At 47.3% G+C, this 24,312-nt stretch overlaps 1 protein-coding gene across 3 annotated transcripts; it reads right to left on the bottom strand.

The window, feature by feature from the left end:
* Window positions 1-1,399: 1,399 nt before the first annotated feature.
* On the bottom strand, window positions 1,400-22,348 carry LOC135916977 (uncharacterized). Of its 3 annotated transcripts, XM_070531996.1 has the most exons (9): window positions 22,203-22,348; window positions 19,989-20,135; window positions 18,421-18,531; window positions 15,110-15,277; window positions 8,975-9,028; window positions 6,536-6,645; window positions 5,470-5,699; window positions 3,909-3,938; window positions 1,400-1,639 (listed from the first exon to the last, which is right to left on the bottom strand). In XM_070531996.1, the coding sequence occupies exons 1-9, from the start codon at window positions 22,207-22,209 to the stop codon at window positions 1,636-1,638; spliced, it is 861 nt and encodes a 286-aa protein (XP_070388097.1). In that variant the 5' UTR covers window positions 22,210-22,348; the 3' UTR covers window positions 1,400-1,635. The 3 variants fall into 3 exon arrangements, with proteins under 3 accessions (XP_070388097.1, XP_065306484.2, XP_065306485.2); XM_065450412.2 differs by lacking the exon at window positions 6,536-6,645 and having other exon boundaries at window positions 5,470-5,606; XM_065450413.2 differs by lacking the exons at window positions 3,909-3,938; window positions 6,536-6,645 and having other exon boundaries at window positions 5,470-5,606.
* Between the last annotated feature and the right edge of the window lie 1,964 nt (window positions 22,349-24,312).

The following is a 24,312-nucleotide window of genomic DNA, read 5'->3' as shown; positions in this document are numbered from 1 at the left end:
AAGTGGCATGGAACACTGCCCTAGACCACTCGGGGGTCCGGCTGGGCAAGCCACCGACAGGCCATCGAAAGTGACAGGAAACCCATCTGCTGACCTGTTAGATCGAGGCTTCATGCTTGCATTTGTTTCACATAAAATTTCATCGATATACTTTTCTTCGCCGAAATCTGCGTGCACGTTTATAACGAACATCGGTTACAAAGAATGTATTCGTGTCATGTGCAGCTTCATTATAACGATGTTTGGCCTGTGCAGCTTTATCAGTGATGGTACTCCTGGATGGGCTATCTTCATGTGTGATGATGCTACTTGACGTAGCAATTTCAATAAGACCACACGCGTCAGCGACTCACCGCTAATTTCCTTCTTTCCTTCCCTCCTCTCTCTCCCAGTCATCTTTGTTTTCCCCTTTCCCATTCCCCTAGTGTAAGGTAGCCAACCGGACGTTATTCTGGTTAACCTCCCTGCCCTCTGCTTTTCTCTCTAAAGGAGGTACTCAAAGTAGACCGATCTCCAGGTTAAGTGCAGATAAGGGCATTTTTCTGAAACCTGGCTTTTTTTTTAACTGCGAGTTCGCTTCTTTGTCTACCCTGCCCCACTTTTTGGTCCGTGTGGGCTCACTCACTCACTCACTCACTCACTCACTCACTCACTCACTCACTCACTCACTCACTCACTCACTCACTCACTCACTCACTCACTCACTCACCCACCCACTCACTCACTCACTCACTCACTCACTCACTCACTCACTCACTCACTCACTCACTCACTCACTCACTCACTCACTCACTCACTCACTCACTCACTCACTCACTCACGGGCAATCGAACCTGGACCTGCAGCGTGGTTAGTGAGAGTACCTGTCTTCGGCGCCACGCCAACCGTTGAGAAGGGGCGCAGAATACGTGCGACAGTAGAGTGAAACAGTGATGGTGGTGCTGGTGGTGTGTTGTAGCTGCGGGTGGGTTTCGGGGGGTGTCTGATCCACCTGAGCGTCTGTTGTAGTGTCCCTGGAGTATTTACAACCTGTCTGTTCGACAGGTCTAAATACCCCTGCGTGGTATCCTCCGTCATGTTGTCACGATACCGACGCGCATACGCCGCTCTAATAAGAGGGTTAGAAGTACTTCCGCCGTGGTTAAAAGAAGGTCTTCAGAGCCACGCAATGCGTTTGACTGCAAAAGCAACAAAGCCAATCGCATGCACCGTTACGTTCCGCTCATCCGGCTGTAATGGAAGTTAATGTGTGCTGTGCGAATATTCTGTAATTGTCAAATGGCTTTGACATAAATTTTGATAGGATTTCCATAATCAGTAAAACCACGCAGACACGGTAGAAAGTTGCACATGACATACTGCTTACCAGGTTTGTGTTTAATGGAATTAGCAACAACTGTTTCACTAGAATGGAAACAAAGGGGAACATTTATAATGTAGAAAGAGTGGTGGACGTGCTTGAAGAATGCAAGGAAAAAAAAAGGAAAGAAAGGAGCACTGCAATTGAAGAGATGTCCTTGCTTTCCCGGAGTCACGTGACTGCACACCAGCTGCATCGTGTTTTGCCTGGGCTTGTAACGTGCTGTTCATCAGCCAGGTGGCAGAATTGTAACGCTGTCTTGGAGGGCCGCTCTTCTAACTGAAAGAAAACAGGGGACGAAGAACATTATAGTATTCACCAAGGAGAGAAAAATAAGTTTAAAAATTCTTCCAGAATTAGATGTACTTGTCGATTCAACTAAAAATTTAAGTGTACAGTTAGTACCTGGAACTCAAAGTCCGTCTAATTTTTACGGACGTGGAACAAAAAGAAAACCAACACCGCTTGGTATTCCACGCGAAGCCTGCTCTGCCATTTCCCAACATCTATAACAGAAGCTTGACTTACACTGGTATTACTTCAAAGCCCTGCGTTTGTTAATTTTGCAGGCAAAGGTTATTCGCTCGGGGGGAGGGGGTGTGTGGTAATATGAAAACCTAACTTCCTTTCGTTTTGTGTTTCGCGCCGGTACGTAAGCGCGACGTCACAAATTTTGAAGTATCTGTTTCGTATTTGAGCCTATGTTTGTGCTGCTTTGCGCAGAAGTTCTCGCAGCTTGCTAGGTTGAGTTCGTGGTTTCCTTATGTTGCACCGTAGTCCCTAGCAATTGTTACCAGTAAACAATTAACTGGACCCGCCTGACAATCCGTGACGTCACAGCGAGCTATTGGGGGCGCGCTCCACCACTGGAAAAGCTGGCGCCACCGTCGGCGTGACGTGGCATGAGGGATCACGTGGACACAGCAGCTGCGTCGGCTACTTCGGAAGCGCCGAAGCGCCGAAGCAAGCTCAAAACAATAGTTTAAAGTCCCACCTACGCCGCGGTTCTGATTAAGTGGTGAGGCTTCCCCGCCTTAGGTATCTGCGTGACAGCATTTGAAAGCACTATAATAGATAGTGGCTGCCTTTGGAGGCGTGCAGCATGGTAGGCTACTGCGCGGTGCCGCAGTGCCGGACGTACGCAACGGGGCCTGGTGTCAGCGTTATTCACACGTAGCTGCAGACAAGAAGCCGCGTGAAGCTTGGCTCGCGAATCTTAGAACCGGCAAACAGCCATCGGCTACAACTCAGGTATGAAGCAAGCACAGACGCGAGGAAGATTTCTGCTACGGCGCCGGGACTGCCATGTTCGGTGAGTAGCAGCTAGAAAACGCGCAGTGAGACGCTCGCCCGCGCTCGCTGCCCGGCTGATGTCATAGCAGCTTGGTCTATGAACTTGTTGAAGCTAAATACTGGGCAAGTTCACTGGAATGGAAAGGGAGCGGTAAGAAGCACATTAAAAGAAGCACGGTATATATGCATGGTCATGTTTGTGTTGTGAATTAACGCACTAGAATTACGATACAGAAGCAGCGAGAAATCGCATGCTGCAGAATACCGGTAAACATTCAGTGCCACGCAACCTGAGAAATATTGAAACGTCCACGAATATAGAAAAAAAAAAGAGATAGGTTGTGAGCTCCGGTTGTAAAAGCGGCGTTCTCACCCAGCAAAATTTAAGCCTCTACATAACTTGCGCTGTGGCGCTTTCTGTGGAGCCATATTGACTTTACTGTGAAGAGCCGGGAGAAAGTTTTTAATGCTTACCTCCAAGTGTCTCCGCTTCAAGCGAAATCTACACGAGAGCTGTGAAAATTAACGTCCTTCCAGTACGCGCTTTCCTCTTTGCCTGCATGTGTCTGATATCTGTTTGTTACCTGTCGTCTCAGTACAGGTGACCTGCACCTGTTGGTGCGTCCGTGCTTGATATTTTGGCACGTTATCACTATAATATTAGCTACAGGTTCATTACATATTAACAGTCTTCGCTAAAGAGTTCGCGTTAATGATTACTGACTATAGTTACTAGTTTGATGAAATCATGATCAGAAAGGCTGCCTACTTACCTCGAACACTCGCAGGCGCTATCTTCCGACAGTGCTGCTGCAACGTCGCATTGTGACGTCGCAAAGTGTGTGACGTCCATTGTCACACATTGCAGCTCGGTTTCAGCGTGCTACACCGCCACACTGTAACGTGGCTCATACATTGCACCGCATGCACGTCAAGCATTGTGCGGCAATCGTTTGTAGAAAATAGGGAAATTTGAGCAACAGCAATCCAACAGATTGTGTACACAGGCGAAAACAATGAAATTGACACAACGATTTTAAAAGAAAAGGTTGTTGTCGCAGGCTTTCACGTATATACGCTTCAGTTAATTGTTCACCAAGAAAGAGAGAAATACATCGAACGTGCAAATGGCATTTCTAACACATCATGCGCGCATGCAGTCTCCATATTCAGACAAATGCAGCCGCCCTTACAAAGTGACTGCATTTGTAATGCGCCGTATAAGACCACGATGGTGCGCGGCCACTATGCTTACCGATATGCTGAGACGCAGCTCTTTCCGCAGCTGAGAAAGACAAATATATATGTGCATACATAAATTCAGAGCCTGAGGGTTACCAGGGCGCGGGCAAATATATAAATTAATGAGCGCAATATTTCATGCTCATCAGTCATTACTAATTCAGCTGATATCGAGACGCCTGAAACAATATGCCCAGCGCCGAACCTGGCTACGGACTGTTTCCAGGCCTACACGTACGTTTATATGAATATCAGCAGATGGATAGCTGCAGTGCAGACGAATACTTGCCAAACAAAACCACAAGGGACTATAGAGAAGAAGCGGGCACGAGCGCCCATGGATGCGAAGTTGTGCAACATAGTTCTGATAAGACACGAAGATCTCTTTCCCTCTCTCTCACGCGCACACTCATGCACATACGCGCGCGCACGAACGCACCTTCTTAATGCACAAGCGCTGTTTGCAATGCACCAGCCTGACTTCATTGTGGTGGTGTCATCCTCCCCGATTGCTGAATTTATGCTTGAAATAGGCAAATGAATTGTTGAAACACACCGGACATGCGAGGAGGAATCATTAGTAACGTGATTTTTACGCGTGGCTTCACCTGGATACACTTGTTACGAGAAAGGCAGCTCTCGCTATAGGCGCATCTGAAAGATAAACCTGGGCCGGTATTTTGTAGCGATGCTTTTTCCGATTCTATGCTTCTTCAGGCTTTTCGCGCTTGGCCAGTGGTCAGAGCGACGGTCTGCCCACATTATCAACGAGACCAGGCGGCCGTGTGTGGTGGATGATAAGAATAGCATAGAATAAGGCATAAGGCATCGCTACAAAATAGCGGCCCTGCAATGCTTCCTTGAGCCGTTGAACTTAAATATTTTCGAATATGGCTCGCAAGTGCTTGCTTATTAGGATAATGCAGCTTAGCACCAACTTCATTTCTTCTCTCTGGAAATAACATCTTTCTGGGCTTAGTTATCTCAATGTAAGAGAAGGTTCCAGAACAGGCTATACCAGTATGTACACCACCAATTTTATACTCCTGATGTAGGGCTCAGAGCATTGCACAGGAAGATGTCCTTTCACATACGGTTGCTGCATCTAATTATAGCGATAAGTTATGCATAAGACTTCTGTGCGGTATAGCGCGATCTCGAGCCGATGAGTTAACGTTTTCACCGAAAGATGTTTGCAGCTGTCCGTAGATTTTCCAGTAGGATATCCTTCACACAGTTTAGCCCGAGTTCGTGGCGCAGCACAGCAGCTGCGATGCACCGCTTTATTTTTTTTTTCCGGCTGTCGTGTCCGCTTCACTACAACCGGACATCCGCTTTATGACGAAACCGCACGGGAACTTTCGTCAATAGCAAGCCTTGCCATACCTATAGTGATTTCCAAACCGCTTTATCCCTCTAGGCTGATGAGCCACATGTCATAATGACGCTGTGTCATTATAGCTTGAAGCCGTGCACTACCGACGCGTACCATGTTTGTTTAGGTGCTGTTTCGTGTTACTAAACCCAAAGGACAACAAAAAATAGAATGTGGACATTTCTGGCCTTCGACTCACCTGCAATGCGCGCGATGACCGACCGGTAGGTGTAGGTGGTGCCCAGAGCGGCCACTGCGAGCAGCAGGAGGCCTGCGCACGCGCCCAGCACCACCACGGGCACCAGCCACCACGAGGTGACTGAGCCACTGCGAGCACTGAGCACGAAAAGACCATACTCGACGCGGAACTCCCGTAGTTATGACGGGCGACGAGCGATTAATATTCCGAGAAAAAGGCCTACCTCGTATCTGGAAGGAGAAAAAAAAAGTATTGTTTCGATGAGATATGACTTCCTTTACCGGCTACAGTGAGCTACGCAGAGAAGGATAATGACACTAGATTTGTAGCGGTTTAGGGGGCTTATGAAGACCATAAACAGGTTGACTCTATCACCAACTCGTCCAGCTGTCCAACCCGCTGCTGTACGCGAGGTTATAGTTCACGTATATACGGCCAACGTATAGACAAACAATCCGATAAATGACTCAAGGCGAAACGTGTGGTGCAAAAGGCGACGACGTTCCGCATTATCCCGCGGACCACTCAGTGTAAATACAGAACCCATCGTTCCGAAAGCGCGCGTCATGACGCTTGGTTGCTTTTTATGTGAAGCAAACTAGCCGCACAACCACGCTCTTCCTTGCTGCGCCGCGCGCGGCCGCGTAGCTACCATACGACGTCATAACAGCTGCAAAAGCGGAGGCTCAACTCGTGCGCTCGCTTGCGGCCGCGTAGCTACATAGCCGGGTCTCAGCTCGTGCGCTCGCCTGCATGAGTTGTTTCTTCGTCTAGCCGAACCAAATATAGCCAAGCAACAGCAGTTCACCAGGCTAGTGGTTCAACAGCTAAAATAAAGGCTAGTATGCTTCGCATCCTGGGCTTAACCTTAGCTAAGCCACAGCCATTTTTTTTTTAAGCGAATAGCTTTCTTTCACTCTTCGGCACGTTTATTGTGGTAGTGTATATACTAGCGGTCGGGCTTTCTCCGTCGATGCAGTTAAAGGCTGTGATGCAAAAGGCGCGTGCACTCTCGCGCAGCTGAGCTGTGGGGCACGTTTGTCGCCGAACGCCAGCTATAACGCACGAGCTGTAGGGCGAGAGCTGTGGGGGCGTCTCGAGGTTTCACGTGCTGCGGTGAAGAACTAGGGAAGCACAGCCCTCCTCTTCTCCTTCCACCCTCTCCCGTTGTGGCGGCTGCGAGAAAGGAGAATGACGACGGTCGCATTGATCTAAGAGGTGCTCTATAAAATCGTTTTATCTAGGGACCTTACGTTGGTCCACACCGCTGGAGACCACACACATATGAATAGTAACCTATACTACAAGCTACAGATGTGCTGGTCTCGACGGAAGAATCACGCAATGAAACAACTAACAAGCGTTCGGCTATTCCCTCGTCATTGACAGTCATCGTCGATGGCTCTCTCTCTCTCTCTCTCACACACACACACAAACACACACACACACAAAAAAAAAAAAAACGCGCGCGCGCGCGCGACCTGCGTGGTCAGTGCCGGTCTCGAGCTTTCTTTTCTTGAGCACCATGGATCACCCTTGTTCCGCTGTGGGCTGCAAATCTAGCGATCTGCAACATGTCAAACTGTGGCATCGTGTCCCTCTGCAAGGCAACATGCGAGGTGTGTGGCTGCACCACATCGGGCTGTCGGTATCTGATCGGCGCCAGCGTCTACGCATTTGCGATCGTCACTCCATGCCGAAGTATTACTACCACGTACAATCGAGAGTTTTAGAGAGTCCGGTATTCGGGCAAATACGAGCGCACTGGCCCTGGGCGCTTTACCGGATGAGCGGAGGCACAAACGTGAACAGCTTGCACGGTGCAGCCACATAGTGCCAGAGAGCTCAACCAGACAAACATAAAGGTAATATAGCAGTAACGAAGTGTGTTCTACTTTGCTTCTGGCGTAAATTTTCGACAGGAGCGAAATTGTGAACAGAGTGTCTTTGAAATGTTTAAAATGTTTTACACTTGGCTACAGCAATAGCGTGTTTGGCTAGCTAAGCTCTGGGCGACCAGCTCCTGTGCTTATTAATATGTTCTATGTATCATTGCCATCACAAACTACTCCAGCATTAGGCAACGTGGCTCAACATATGATGATCAAAAACTCAATTGGGACGCATATATAGTCCGATGGGCTGTTTTGCACTGAGGAATGCGAGGAGAAATCGGACGTCGTCGCCTTTCACAAGAGACGCATCGCATGGGCGCTCAAAATACTTACGCTCAAGTGAAACGAATTCTGCAATAAATGTTCGTGAATATCGCGGGAAAGCTTGTATATTTCCCCGCTACGTGCGCTGAAGCAATTGGTCAGTTAAGATTAGAAGATGTAATAGGCTGAATCGGTTAATCCGCTTAGCTTATAAGCTCGCCTAGTGTGACGAATGTATCGGGGGTAATGACGCGAGGCGAGGCTACATCTATCACACTGCTCGCGAAGATTTAGCTCCACTTTAGAAGCTTTCCGAGCTTCATTTCCATTGAAAGTTCAATCTCATACAACAGTGGTCATTGGTGATGAATTGCGGTGAGGCCAATACCTGATGAAGTTTATACGACCACCACACGTAACTGATGGCAGTCCTCGCCTGTAAAGCGTGCTTTGCCTGCATCACTAGCAAGTTATGTGGCGAAGCAAAAAAATGTGTTTCGACATATTTATGGTTTACTATCCGATGGCTTCCTGTCACATATCTACAACGGAACTGCAATAACAGATAGCGCAGATGTGAATCAATGAAAACGATGTTAATAAAAAGTAGTCTAACAAATGGACCACTCTATGCAGGCACCCTTTGTTACGCTATCGCCGGGGTAATTACTAATTGTTTAGCTTATAAAGAGAAAAGCAACGGGAATATTCTTGTTTTAACTAAATTTTTGACGCATAGACGTCGGCACGACATATATTTCTGCGGTAACGATATACATTTTTTTGCGGCGCGACTTGACTTCCTGCAGCCGCAGCAGTAAGTTTTGCCGTGACAAGCTCTATTTTTGTATAGTAAGCTGTGGATCTGTGCGACTGCAATACAAATTTGAAGTTTATGCAACAAGGCGTCAGATACAACTTTTTTTAAATTACCGAATTAGTGCTAAGCACATAGCGTCTCGCGATTCTATGCATGCTTCATATGCTTTCTGGCGACCACAGACCACGAAGAAAATGCATTGCTGAATGGAAATGCGTTTGGGATCTTAGCACCCTCTCTGTGTTCGCTCCCGGTATTTGGATTTTATTTATTTATTTATTTATTTATTTATTTATTTATTTATTTATTTATTTATTTATTTATTTATTTATTTATTTATTTATTTATTTATTTATTTATTTATTTATTTATTTATTTATTTATTTATTTACCTAGGGCCTCGCGCATCGCTGGGAAACTTCGCCTTTCCTGTTCCTTTCTGCCCGTTGTCGTAGCACTTAACAACAGAGTATGAGCCAGCTTTCGTATGCCGATTGTTCTCAGTAGCTCAAAACTGAATTGTCACCTGTGGTGTGATGATTGTCGGTGGTGAGGTCCTCTCTGTCTCCAGATCCAGGTGCTGAAGAGAGGTACAAAAAAAATTCGTCGCCATTAAACACAGTGCCAGCCGCTCTAGAGGCGAGTTTATAGTATTGTCAAGCTGCTTTACCACGCGAGCTTTCAGGGATATAGGGAGAGCAACACCAAGTGGAAGCTATCACAAAACTGTTGTTTCTGTCGCTTTGGTGATACAGCATGGCCTGGCCTAACTATAGTTCCCCCACATTTAAACGCTTAAAAGTATGCGATTTCCGATCCGGTACAGCGCGTTACTTTGTTGAAACCAGACGTAACTTCGGGATTTCTATGTAGGCGGACACGCAAGAAAGAAAAGAGAAAGAGTGAAAAAAAAGCTATGCGTAATTGTTGCTTTAATCCTCCGCGCAAAACGTCGTCCCAGCGTTACTTAGCCCATAAGCACACCAAGCACCACTTTATCGTACTTCCTTTCGCTAGCGTTTGTGTTTGCCTGAGTGTCCGTTGCTTGTGTATGATTTTCGCAAACGCCGTATTAGCACAACATCAAAGCACCAACGTATACTCGTCCAATAGCAGCAAGTCTTACTAGACTTCCTTTCTACGCTTCAGGAAGTGTATGCTTCGCCTACACGTTTAGTCCCAATACCTCACCTCGGTGTTTTATTTCATTTCCGTCGTACGAGCCGTTCACATTCCCACGAAATTTTCATTGCTATAACTAATCGCCCTTCGACACCGGTCACGTGGTCGTCGCGCGATCGTCGTACGCCTTCCTCTCCCTTTATTGGATTCCGTTCCCGCGTTGCTGCAGTGTATTGCCACGCAGGCAGAGACGCCACACAGGGCAGGGACAATGTTGACGATTCTATTGCAACTATTTTCCTTTCCGAGCTTCGTCAACGATACGAGCGTCGCTACATTATCACCACGATCAGCTGGTCGTGTGCGGTGAATAGGAAATAAAACCGAACCGAATAGAGTGACAGGAACCGATGCATACAATACACCGACCCAGCAAACTTTACCTTTTGCATTCTTCAATATAGTGCTGCACTGGCGTAGAAACTATCGAAGGTCTCCTGTGACATTCGAGATTCGTCTGTGCTCGATACTGTTCTTTGGAATTAGAAAACGAGGCGCTGATGCGGATACATACACGTGGCAGGGGAAATATATGAAATTTAAATGACCATACTCCTGAGTATGTGAGGCCAGATGTGTATATTCTTGTTACATATCTGTTACATTATAGAGGTTTAAATTAGAGAACGCGAGCGACCTGCGTTCCCAAGAACAGAAAATCTGCTTGGCTCTTGCTGTGACCCAACCGCAGTCATATTACCAACCGTCGTTCCGCGCACAGCCTTTACGGATATGTCAAAACTAACACCCAGAGCACACGCGTACCTCATCGACCTGTTAATCGATTGTCTTACTATGCGCCATTAAAAGAAACATTTCCATCCGTCACAGCTGCCGCACATAGCATCTATTTCCTTTTGGGGCAGCTACAGGGAACGTCATTCTGTCGTATTCAGCAAAACCGAATAATCAGTTTACGGTGCGCGACTTGGCCTCAAGTCGACGAGCGCCTCTTGAAGAGGACAAATGCGTGCGTTTTACGCCGTGCCATCACTGTCCTTCTTCTACAGGGCTTTAACTTGGACGTCTGCATGTACGTCCGATTGGCCGTCGAGCACCTAATGAAACGGCTCGAAGGCCAATAAGAGCTCGGTGCTGTTCTTTTACGCCTCGCCAGTGACCTTGAGCTCATTTCTCCACTAGGCTTTTGTGACAGGCCATTTGCACCATATTTTGAAGCGCCTGACCTCGACAACAAGTAAAGATGCCGCAGTGTAAATATAGATTAAGTAGTCATCATCGTCATCAACTTATTTTTATGTACACCGCGTGCAGGACGAAGGCCTCTCCCAGCGGTCTCCAATTACCTGGTGGTGGTGGTGGTGATGTTGAAGCAGGCGGGGTTAGCCTGGCATACATAGCCGGCAATTGTTCCGCCTGATCCTCCTTCGAGTTGAGATCTGAAATTCTGAAATTCTGAAATTCTAATAGACCACCGGTTATCTGACCTACGCGTTTCCCGTGGTTTGTCCAGCTCCATTTTCAAGCGATGCATTCTTCGCGACCTTCTCCCGACTTTTCGGGCGCTGCTGCTGCTGTGGTGTTGCTAGCGCGCGCCGCTGGGTCTTTTGCAACACCACCAGATGGCGCTCGCCTCCGCGCATCCCGGCCGGCACTGTCGCGGCAGCGTTTCACAGTTTGTGCGTGTGACACGTGTTGTGCTTGCTTTCCTATGCGATAAAAATGTAGGTGGAGGTCGCGTGCTGGGCTGTGATAGCGTAAACATTACCATTGTCCATAGCGTGAAGAGAGCACTTGGAGCTGGCATCTGAACAGCGTGTTTGCCGCGTGTGCAGAAGGAGCAAGTAAACACGCGCCATCAAAATGGCTTCAAAGCATCCACTCAGCGTCTAGTACACCCAGGCCCGAAAGAAGCGTCAAGCAGAACAGCAGCGTCTTGACTACGCAGCGAAACGTGGTGCAGACTGCGAATGTATGTATACATACAATTATAATAATCAATTGAATTACGTACATCCCCATAATTCAATTAAAGTTTGACGCTTCTGTCATGATTAGACGTACCATGTGAGGCGATGGTAATGCTCAACCCTCTCACATATTATGAACAAGGACGCACAACAACGCCTCAAGCAGCAAACACGTCTCCCTGTGTGTGTTCTGTGGACTACGCAGACAAACAGCGGTGGGGTACGCAAGTTAACATTTAACATCAACTCACCACTCTCGTATTGGACTAAACTCTCGTATTGGACTAAACGCTGAAGGAATTACACATTCGCCGCTAATTATCGTGAATCTAAGCAAACAGCATAGAAGGCTTCGCTTACATCACGTGGTTCTCACAGTGCGCGGGATACGCAGGTTCTTTTCCCCCTCTTAATGTCAACTAGAATATCGGCTACCCCTGTTTCCACCACCACACCACCGTCTTCCTGTCTCTTATCGTTACGCCTAACATTTTTTTTTTCGTTTCATCGCTCGTTGTGCGGTCGTTAACTTGCTCTCAAGCTCCTTGGTTAATCGCCAAGTTTCTACCATATATGTTAGCACCGGTAGAATGCAATTATTGTACACTTTTCTTTTCAACGATGGTGGTAAGATGCCGGTCAGGATTTGGTGATGCCGTGCCTTATGCACTCCATCGCATTTTTATTCTCTTGTAAAAAACCTTCTCGTGAACAAGTGTTCACTGCTAACTATACTGTCATAATCTAAAGCGCGAATGAGTGGCAGCAGACTGCAACATGTCATTGCGTTCGGCCCTTGTGCGATGTGTTTCTCACGTCGGACTTTTGGGATGAATATTTAGCAGCCCGACGCGAGGCAACAGAATGCCGCACTTTCAAGTACTGTAATTATTGTATTCCAATGCGTACTATTTCTCGAAAAAAAAGAAGGATTACTACAAAATGACATGCATGTTAGATTCGAGTGCACTATATACAATAACGACAAAAAACTGTCATCATTGGCATCACGAAATTTTGCAACCCAATCCGATATATATGCACGTCGCTGCAGCTGTATGAGCTGGTAGCTTTGTACCCGCGTCGGAAGTTCATTGCGTTATAGTATAACGATATACCGAAGACGACATGATGTGAGCAGTTCATAGCGATAAAGGAGGCCTCCAACAGCGACGATGAGTGGTACCCGGTCAACTGCAGCTCGGATACTATAAATTTTCTTTTTTTTTAACTGAGCAGAAGTTGCAGTTACTCTTTCTATCTCTCTTACAGTAGAAAAAAAATATATACTGGCGAGTGAGCAATCAAAGGTATTTATTGCATATATAATTTCTTGCAGTATGGAAATCGGGACGCGTGTTATAATCGAGAGCTCGATCGTTAGAATCGGGTAAACGCGGTAATCACGCGGAGGACATGTTCTATAATATTCAACTTCCTTCTTCAGTGCTTATGGTTCTTAAAACTATCAATTGCGGAATTGGGAGACTGTTTCAAGACGCGCGCTTATAGTACATATGTATAACCCAATTCATTACATTCGTCTATTCCACTCTTAACAACAAACGTCAAACAGGTCGCGGGGTCTCAACGATAACGATGGCGTGGTCGAACCACTGAAGGGCGAAACATGGCATGAATAATTCACCGCCATCTCATGATTCCGCAAGCAATACTTTTTTTTCGAATGCTTCTAAAAGGCGCCATACGGCGGAATAAGCCAGATGTGAAAAGTTCAGATTGAGGCCCAGAGCTGTTGCCGACGGTTTCAAATCACGCGAGGAGATTCCACCATGTTGGTCTCCTAATGTTGGCGTTGTCTCAACCTGCAATAAAGCTTTCCACGCCAAAATAAGTGCCGACGCCAAGAATATAAATGATTGGAGGCAGGTGCAGCTTTCAGCAGCAACACAGTATATAAGCGCACGCTACTGCTCATTTCTCCCCACAAGTTCCCCGCGCCTACTGAGGCAACAACCTGACGTAGGACCGAGAATTAAACCGTCAAGAGTTATAAGCCATGTACTGCTTAATAGCCGCAAAGCGAGTAACAGTGGTCCAACAAAAATGTATCAGGATTCCGGAGTCAACGTTTCGACGAGGGGACTTGCCTTCAGAGGGCGATGACTCCTTTGACACGTCCTCTTGTGTCAGAGAGACATCCTTTGTTCGACGAAATACTGCCGATCACTTCAAGTTTCCATCTTCTCGTGTGCCTCTCTTTCTTACGGATTCGTAGCCGTAAAGGCTTACAAGCGGCAAAGGCCTATTGCAAGTACGAGGGCGAATCAGAAAGTCCTTGCGCCTATTTTTTTATTAGCCAAAATAAGGTACATACAGATAATTACGAATATACGTACGATTCTACGTACCGTACACTATTTGTCCACATAGTTCCCACACCATTTCAGACATTTATCGCATCGCAACACTAAATTTGAGGTGTCCCTGTAGTCAGTCTGCGACGCACGCGGCCTCCCCGAACGCTCATTGTTATGCAAGTCTTCAATGTCTTTTGCAAACTCACAACACTACCACCTCAAACTTCTCAATGCGAGCCACCTTTCCCCATATGCGTAGGCGGCATTTTCCTGTGGATTTCGATGGGCGTTCGTCCCTTGCTCCGTATAAAACGAATCACACTTCGTTGCTCGTACGCCGCGGACATGCGAAGCACAGCCGCCATCTTCAACAACTGACAGCATCGAGCGTCACCCATTTAGGTCCACGGAAAATGCCTGTTTGTGCAAACTTATTCGTAAATAAACTGTCATAAAAGTGAATTTAAGTATTCCTTTATTATTATCTGCGTGTATAGAGGACTTCTGTTTCTTGACATATATTTCTGCCGAGCTTTCCTAGCTATACTATTGAGGCAGACAGTACATGTGGGGACAATTGCTATCAAAAATACAGCTAGCAAAAGGTTCGCGGTAAAAATGGCTGCGTACTCTAGAGCCAGCGTACTTACAATATTCGTCATGCAAAGGGCATTGGCTCAAAGCTGGGATGAATAATGACAATGATATGGCTCAACACATGGTACTACGCTAGCAGGCTGCTGCATTGGCATAACATTGATCCAATCTTGGCTTTCATTCTGGGTCAGCATTGGATTGGGTTGCACTTAATTTGCCAATATGCCAGCATTGGTTGAGAATTGATACCAATTTCTGCCAGAATTGGGCCATGCTTGGACAATTGCTGGTATGGATGGATGGATGGATGTTATGAGCGTCCCCTTTGGAACGGGGCGGTGGGTTGCCCCACCGGTGCTGCCCCATCGGTGTGCTGCCTGGGCAGCGCCGTGCCGCGGAGCCACCGGTAGATAAGGCCGGGCTGTAGCCGGGCTAGTCTAAGGTCCACCGCTGGCAATAATGGATAAAATTGACTTCGCATTTACAGCCGTAATTTGGTTTTTAAAAAAATAGGGGCAAGGACTTTCAGATTCTCCTTGGTATAAAAGCCTACAAGCCGTTCCCTCAGTGTAGGATGGGCATGCATTGATAACATGGAAGAAATGACACCATCGTGTTCGGGCCACTCACGTTGCGGTTGCGACTCGACGGCCTCTCCCGTTCCGGGGACCTGTTGCGGATGCGGCTGGATGCTGTCGGGGGAGGTCAGCCAGAACGGGCTCTTGGCGCGGGCCGGGCCTGAGGCCGTGGCTGCCGCGAGCACGCGCGTCGTCGTGTACGGCGATGCCACCGTCCCTGCTATAGACGGGCAGACGCCCAAAAGAATCGCGGGTGAACGATGTCGTCGTCCGTGGCGAGTCGCATGTCTTATGTCGTCTAATACTAAAAGCCATGGCTCGAGCGGGCGCCAGAGAGCCGAATTTCCCTCTGCCCTAGCGTTTGCATCAAGTTTCGGTAGTTGTAGCACCTGGGAAACTAAGAATTAATGAAAGCACTCCCAAGCGACCAAGTTTTTCGGAGCACTGGAGCTGTAAAGAAGGTGAAGGTTTCAGCGCATCGGCCAATATACCACTTCTACGCGTCATGTGTTTCTCCGCCTAAGGGCGTCGTCTGTTGAACCTAAAGCACCGCTTCCACAGGCAAACCACGCGTCGCAAAGTTTGTGTCTATGTTTAGAGCAATGCTTGTAACATCCAGTGCCTAAGGAATCGGGAAAGGATCGAAAGTATTCATTCACCCGCAGTAGTTGGGTGTGCGTCGATGTCAAAATTTTAAAAATAAATAAATAATAATTCTGGGGTTTTACGCGCCAAAACCACGATCTGATTATAAAGCACGTCGTAGTAGGGCATGCCGGGTGAATTTTGACCAACTGGGGTTGTTTAACGTGCACTCAATACACGGTACAGGGGCGTTTTTTTTTTTTTTGGATTTCGCCTCCACCCAAATGCTGCCGCCGCGGCCGGGATTCGATCCCGCGATCTCGTGCTCAACGCCACAGCCGCTAAGTCAGCACGGCGGGTTGCGTCTGCGTGACAACAGCCTAATATACTCTTTGTTCGTCTGATCGCCGAAAATAAAATTTATAAAACAACAAAACACTGTTGATTCGCCTGGTTTCACGAGCATCGTTCATGGCGCCGCATATGTTGCAGCGTCAAAGCGAAGAGACAGCAGCGTCGGTTGAGAACGTGTACCTATTAAAATGTGCTTAAAAGCACACTAAAGTAAAACACTGAATCAGTTTAGATTGGCGGAATAGTCTTAAAGAACTCTACTTTAGTTGATTTCGCGTTAGTAGGTGAATTATTAGAGGAAAGAATGGTGGTCAAAGATTCTATTTTGAATTTCGCGCCGATACCTCAGGGTCAGCACGTCAGTATGACATCACCGATTGCAAAGTATTTTGTCGTGTTCAGGTCGCTGCGATTCAGTAAAAGTTCTTGAAACTTTTCAATGTTCAATCTTTCGATATTCTTTAATACAGTGTATAGTCCACTTTCTACCGATACAAATTTCATTAGGACCGAGCAGACGGCGTAAGAACTCGGGAAGTCGCGGCGTTGTGGTGTGGGAATTTCAAAGCGTCGTCGCCACCATCTGTTTTTTTTTCGTCTTTTTTGTCTTACCAAGCGTCTTCTCGCGGAAAGAGTGGCTTTTTTTGGTATTGCGGAAGGGCAGTTTACTAACACAGGTGCAACAATTTTCCTCTTTGGAGACCCCTTAAATTAATGAGGTAATCGAGAAATCCGCAGAGTACAATAAAGTCTCTAGATTACGGAAAGGCATTTGGTTCAGTAGAGATACCAGCAGTCACAGAGGCATTACGTAATCAAGGAGTGCAGACCGCTTACATAAATACTTTGGCATATATATACAGAGATTCCACAGCCGCCTTTATTCTATACAAGAAAAGTAGGTAGATACATATAGAGAAAGGAGTAAGACAAGGAGACACAATCTATCCAATGCTATGACTCTTAAGCAAAGTTACACCCTTTGGCGTGCCCCTTCTGCCACACGACAATAATCGTTATCTGCCTTGATGCGTTTCCTTTCTTTAACGCTGCGAGCCCGGTACTTTCTAGTAACGAACGGCACGCGCGTTATCATCATAGAACAGTTTACACCCTTTAGAGTGCCCCTTCTGATAACGCGCGTGCCGTTCGTTACTGGAAAGTTCCAGTCTCGCAGCGTTAAAGAAAGGAAATGCATCAAGCAGATAACGATTATTGTTGTGTGGCAGAAGGGGCAAGCCAAAGGGTGTAACTTTGCCTAAGAGTGTATTCACTGCGTGCTTGGAAGTATTCAAGCTATCAAACTGGGAAGGCTTAGGAGTAAGGATCGACGGTGAATATCTCAGTAACCTTCGATTTGACGATGACATTGTTCTATTCAGCAACACTGCAGACGATTTGCAACAAATGATGGAGGACATTAACAGAGAGAGCGTAAGAGTGGGGTTGAAGATTAATATGCAGAAGACAAAGATAATGATGAATAGCCGGGCAAGGTAACAAGAATTCAGGATCGCCAGTCAGCCTCCAGAGTCGGTGAAGGAGTACGTTTACCTAGGTCAAATAATCACAGGAAACCCTGATCATGATAAGGAAATTCATATAAGAGTAAAAATGGGATGGATCGCATACAGCAGACATTGTCAGCTCCTGACTGTAAGCTTGCCATTATTATTGAAAAGGAAGGTGTACGATCAGTGCATTTTACCGTTGCTTAACGGAGGCAGATACTTGGAGACTGAAAAAGAAGCTTGAGAACAAGTTAAGGACCGAGCAAAGAGCGATGGAACGAAGAATGCTAGGCATAGCGTTAAGAGACAGAAAGAGAGCGGTTTGAATCAGAAGCAAACGGGTATAGCTGATATTCTGATTGAGATTAATAAGAGAAAAAAAATGGAGCTGAGCAGGTCATGTAATGCGCAGGTTAGACAACCGTTGGACCATTAGGGTTACAGAATGGATACCAAGAGAAGGGAAACGCAGTCGAGGACGGCAGAAGACTAGATGGAGCGATGAAATCAGGAAATTCGCGGGCGCTTGTTGGAATCGGTTGGCGCAAGTCAGGGCTAATTGGAGATCGCAGGAAGGGGCCGTCGTCCTGCAGTGAACAGAGAATATGATGATGATGATGATGATGATGATGATGATGATGATGATGATGAAATGTGGGCGATCGTGATGCCTCATCCAGGAATTCTGTTGTTTTGATCGAGCAAAGTGGAGATAATGCAGGAAGTTTCCAGTTTGTAGGCTCTTTGGCGTTACGGTCACTATATTCGCGTTCACATACAGGATATCGGGCTGCGTCGGTTTCATGCGTACAAACGACCTCGTCGTTCCAAACTGCGAAGCTTTCTAAATCTGGCCCCTTAAATGTGACCGCGCTATCGGTGCGGTGGTCGCCCATGTACAGTGTGTACGTACCAGGCCTGGCGATTCTGAGGTCCGGGGCGCTGCGCGAGGGCGACCAAGAACTGGGTCTCCAGCCCGGCGGTGGGCTGATCACTTGCCGGACGGGGCTATCGTTGCTCACGGCTGCACGAAGAATCCGAGAGCGAACGTGACACCGTTACCACATTTCCCCGGCGCTCGTGTATGCGACATCACGAAGTTACGCCATCGAATGCACGGCTATTCGAGAATGAAAATATATGACCCTCAATGCGCCTGACCAATGGTGACCAATGGCGACATTATTTCTACATGTATATATATAGGGTATATACTTTAGCCAAGTTATTCAACGAAAAAAGAAAGAAAGATTGAAAAAACACGGTGCTAGATACGATTTTAATTAAGACCCACAGTGTTCGGTCGACACAAATGTAACTTAAAATCGTATCTTGCACCAGTTTTTTTTAGGCTTTTATTTTTTATTTTTCGTTGAACAGCTTGGCCAACGTTAGCTGGGACACAAGTATAGGTGATTCGCTGAAGGCGTATACGTGAACGCCGTCGGAGAATACCACTGCCGCGGTGGTCGTCCGGTGGTAACACACCGAACGAACGCTGGCCAACGACGAAAAATGCTCTCGAAGAAGAAAACAGGGCGAACATTTCGGACAGAAGCTTAGTCGTAATAGCCTGGTTCCTTTTTACTCTCCGGTTGTCCTATCGCCTTAAATCTTCGTCTCTGTCTTCGCGGTTAAAGATGATATGCCGAGCGTTAATCTACGCGTACCGCTCCGCTCAGACAAGCGTATCCTATACCAGTGGTGCAGCAAAAAATTATTTGCAGTGGGGCGGGGTGCCATCTCCGGGCTGTGCCACTCGGAATAGAACCGCTCAGCAGGAATGCCAGTGCGTGCACGTGCACACGACGCTCGCGCCGGCAGATGAAGGCAAAGTGCTGGCCTCGCTCCGCATGGAGCGTGAGGGGGCATGGGGGCGTCCGCCGGGTTATATACTTTTTTTCAGGCTAATTGCTTTCTTTGGCTCTCTCGCCTATTTTCATGGTCCGAGGTTGGGCTTTCGCCTCCGATACAAAAGCGTCGATGCGAAGGGAGCGTGATCTCGTTTGCAACCAAAAGGTTACCTGTAAATACCTTCCCGGCAGCAAATATACGCCTTCAAGTGCATCACTCCTTGAAGAAAAAAAAGAAAAGAAAGCATCTTCCTTAATTCGTAGAAGCGTTCGGCTAATTGCATACACTGACGATCATCATCGTGGTTTCTGGACAATTTAATTTTTTTCTAACTTTTTTTTCTTTTTCAGGCAAGCTGTAAGTGCGTCGCACTCGCCTCTAGGAGAGACGCAATAATGCGCTTACCAAAAAAAAAGAAAAAAAAAGGTGGCATCAAGGCAGTTGTGTAAAACCTCGCGGTGCGTGAAATGTGATCGCGGTGCGGACCGTATACAAGCGATCGTTCGAATAAAACTTTCTATCGTTTCGCTGCGGTTATAGTGTGCATCTCGCAAAACGTTCGCAGTGGCTCGTAGAAACTGGCGGCAAACGCCGGGAAGCGCTGAGCTGAGCAGCGGGCGCTCTCACTGTTGCACGAGCGAGAACCCCGCGACGAAGGCGCCATGGACATGGCGGCGGGACTGCCTCCGTCCGGAGACCCGTCGCCGGGGCTGTCGTCGTCCACCGAGAAGGGAGCCGACGACAGGCAGACTTCCTCGCCCTGGCGAATGCTTCCTGCAGCAACATGCGCATGGTGGTCACGGACACGCGTGTGGAAATGTTGCACCTCGTAATTTGAATACGCCATCTCCACCTGGACCCATATGTAAAGTTTCAACGTATTGTCAAAATCTGTAATGGCGGCATTCATATTTCTGGCCAATCGGAGACACCTTAGCAGACCCCTGGGCCAATCAGAGCTGACAAGATGGCGAATTCGACACTGTGGTGGAAATTGACGATGTCCAAAATAGCGTTCCATCTTCATGTTGGACTCTGTCACATAAGAGAAGCCGTAGCCGCATCATGAGCCAATGACAAAATACAAGATGGCGCAGTTTGGCTGCGTCCGGCTAGATTAGCACCCTAAGTCAGCTGTGATGGCGTAAATATAGAACATAGGGTACCAGCGTGCTTGCTTCAGCTTTTTGGTTGCGTTTGAAGTTTTTATGCATTTTGGGAGGACTGTGGCGATCACGAGTTAAGCACCAGGATACTGCGGCTGGTGACTGCCAGCCATGCATTTGTTGGCCGCACTTATAATCTTAAGTAAAACAACTGAATCACGTTTGTTAAAGGGCTCCTGAACCAACACTCGGGCTTGGCGAGGCTTGGCGAAAAAACACAGTCCGCGGATAGCGTATGCTGCTGTGAACATCTCAGGCAAATTTTTCAGGCACCAATTTCGACATTTGCGCCATCAAACTCTTCGTAAATATACATTGTTGTTCCACTTGTATTTAACAAAACGCTCTTTTATGCACGCAAAACTAACTGAACGATATTGTATTTCGTCCCACACTTTGGGAAATAATATCTCACAACTGGTGTCATCCTGAAGATTCATTTCAGGTGGATGTATCGCAAACTCACGGGCCACAATTCGTAAATTGCAATATGTGTCCTAAAGTAATTAATGAAAAAAAGTTCATTTGTGATTTCTTGCTAATTAGTTCAATGTTTGTTTCAATTTCTCGTGCTAGTAATGTCCGTCTCTTCGAATAATCCAGCTCAAAGACAGGAAAATGCTATCTGCCCCAGGCGATATTTAAACATACCGGGAAGCTTCAAAATGATCACCCCGCGTAATTGGCGCATAAGGATGTACCTTCAGCACAGCTTTTTTGCAAAGTTAAATAGAAGACCATGTTACGAAGCTTGCGATTAGAACATCGCTTTCGTTAACCGAATACCAACCGCAAGCAAGCTACATAATACATCAACATTTCTAGCGTCTACACGGACAACACACACATGCAGGCTAGCTGAACACGAATTCAGCTTGCCAGAAACTCAAAACGTAGACGGTGAACTTTTCGATCGTAACCTGTCGATACCAAAAGTTTCAATGGCCTATTCTGTATCGTTAAAAAAAAAAAGAACACATTGTGCCATCACCGAAACATCCCGCATATAATCGCGGATATAAAATCCCACATATAACATCACCTGAATTTTGCCCTGGATCGCATTCTGTGCCGACGTTTACGTTACGGATCCAAAAAGAGCCACGTAGGTTAAGGATCCTGATGGTACACTTACCCTTATGGTATATTGATGCAGTGCATGAGCGAAATGTTCTCTACATTGATTTGAAGATCAATCGTTTGTCTTCTCTTCGCAGAAATTTAGCAGCACCAAACTCGCTGACAACATATCTCACACGAACGGACGAACACAGTTCTATGGCGGGATCAGGAAACTCTCAACAGCACCCCTTATGATCAGTGCCTGGCTTCAGGTGAAAATCACAACAAGCTTTCATGGCGTGCAGCTGCTCTGCCGCATTCGACCGTATACTCGTCGAACGTCTTGTTTTATCGTCGCGCTGGGTGTATACGGCCATTTCTTCAGCTTATTATTTTGCATGGGCTAGCGAAAAACAGAATGATCGACGGTAGTGGAATTTGGAGAAAAAAGAGAGGAAGAAGCGAACGCGATGACCTGGAAGAAGGATTTTAGTTTTGCGCACGACTTCCTGCTTTAGCATTCAAGCGTCCGTGTGCTGAAGCGGCCGTGCGTGGTTTCACTCCCACTAACCCCGTCCTCCAGAGGAGATCGTATACGCCATGACACTCTTACCGGTCATTTTCAAAGGTACGGACGTCCGGTCCAAGATGCCACAAGCGTTAGGTGCGATAGCTTCTGTCACTGCGGCCACGTGACACGACAGCGCTGGGTGCGTTCTCGCGGTGCCTGGCAGTGCCCGGATGAAGCGGTGACGTCAATGGTGAGCAAGATTGAAAGGGCCCTTGCTAATGATGACTACAGGTGCAGCTAATAACATATGATGATGATCTTAAAGACAGTTGCACCTATCGAGAATCGGACGGACTTAAGGAGTATGTTAAAGGTATGAATTTATAAATCTGCATAGTTATGACAAACAAGTGAAAGCGAGAGGAATATAGATGTTAATGCTTGTGGCCCACGTGGCTCATACCCACTAGGCGTATCAGAATTTTTTCGATGCGTTAGCATTCTTAGGGTACTTCACGCAATTCCCGGGGGCTATTTATCTATATATGTATTCATGTTTGTATCTATGTATGTTTTATCTAACCATTTTCCTACCTAACTGCACCATGAATACACTGGTTATGTGCCGCTCTTCAACGAACCTCTAGTCTACTTGGGTCGCCCATTATGTCCCACTGGTTGTGCGGCAAGCGAGGGAACGATTCTCAGCGTTCGCAGGCCTCTCGAGAGGCGTGCGTTCGCACGCCTCTCGTCTCGGAGGCCAGGCGCGGACTTCTCGGCAATGCCACTAGATGGCGCAGCGGTTGTCGCATTACGCGTTTCTCAGCGTTCGCACGCACGCACTGGCGTGCCATACATTTCGGGGGCCACGAGCAGGCTTCGCGGCGGCGGCACTAGATGGTGCCGAGAGTGTTCTTACGGAAACGCGAAAGAGTCCCGCTGCAGTAAACGCCTCATACATAGTTCATTTCGACGGTGGCAATACGTTTCGATGCTCACACATTACCGCGCACAGCCATCGTACAGGTTCAGTTGCAATCTTTTGAACAATGAATGAGCTTTCGTCGTCTTTCTTTTTTTCGCGCGAATTAATCGAATAACCGTACACTCGTGGCCTAAGCGTTGTGGTGATTGTGTTTGTCCATTTTAACGCATCACGTTTTGGGCATATAGGGCCGCATCGCAACCAAGTCGTTTTTGAACTTCCAGCGGCGGGCCGCCGCCCTCCTTCTCTCTTTCCCCCGAGGACGCCACTCAGCAACATTTGCTACTGTGTGCCCCGAGAAGACCAGGTGCTCACCAGACTGGTCGGTTTGGGCGGGAACTCGCGTCCCCTCTTTCCTGGCGGCTCGAGCTGACCGCGGGGGTGCTCGACCCAAGGCGGGTGCACACCTATTCGTTGCTCCTGTTTTTGAGACTACGCCAAAGAGACGCGGCTCACTTCACTCGCGTGGTCGTATACTGCGCCGGGTCACCATCCGAGGATAGATGCCGAGCTAAGGAACATTGTAATGCAAAAGGATAGAAAGTTGGGCGAGTTGGTATACGGTAACATGATATTGAATTGTAGCGCGAAGTGACAGAGACAGAGCGCTCGTTCTGTCTGCTTCTGGTATCTGTGTCACTTCGCACTACAATTCAAGATCATGTTAAGGAGCATTTCCCTGGTAGCAATATCGTTGGGAGCCATCCTCCCGTAAAGCGGAGTCTTACAGCGCTCTCTGATTCTGTCGTGCCACCTTTGAATTGCGGGAGCTGTGGCAGTTAGACAACGCCAAAGTAGTCGACCAATAAACGCCTTCCTTGCACTCTGGGCCGTCTCCTTGAGGCACTCTGCCTCGCTCCAGTGAAGAACGCACGCGGCTGAGCTGATCCTCTTGAGGGCTCGGATCCTCAGACTCGCGCGGTGGTCTGGGCGACTCCCAGTGTAGTATCGCGAGATGGAGACCACAACGTTTAGCAGTGGCCTAAACGTATTTGTGTAGTCATTGAGCCAAATATTTCTACATTGACTGGGAAGCCAGAACCTTTGACGTTTTAGTTCGTGTATAGACGAGTCCTGGCCCTGCAATATAAATTCAGGGTGGTTGTGTCGCGTTTCAGTGCCACTGCTGTAGTCAATGTTTCCATCTTCGCTTTATTTTTACGGGCCAAACAATTAACTATCCAAACGGGGCACTGGTGGCAATGGTTTCTTGTTTTTTTTTTTGTG

This window comes from Dermacentor albipictus, chromosome 1 (genome assembly GCF_038994185.2).
Source record: "Dermacentor albipictus isolate Rhodes 1998 colony chromosome 1, USDA_Dalb.pri_finalv2, whole genome shotgun sequence".
NCBI classification, from domain to species: domain Eukaryota; kingdom Metazoa; phylum Arthropoda; class Arachnida; order Ixodida; family Ixodidae; genus Dermacentor; species Dermacentor albipictus.
The sequence above is the reverse complement of the archived record's forward strand: the minus strand, read 5'-3'. Positions and strand labels throughout refer to the sequence as shown.

Coding starts and splice junctions, on each gene's coding strand:
- LOC135916977 (XM_070531996.1), bottom strand. Junction 6,646..8,974: donor CGACAATCATCACACCACAG/GTGACAATTCAG, acceptor CCTTTCTCGCAG/CCGCCACAACGGGAGAGGGT. Junction 5,700..6,535: donor CAGCTCTCGCCCTACAGCTC/GTGCGTTATAGC, acceptor TTCTCCTTCCAG/ATACGAGGTAGGCCTTTTTC.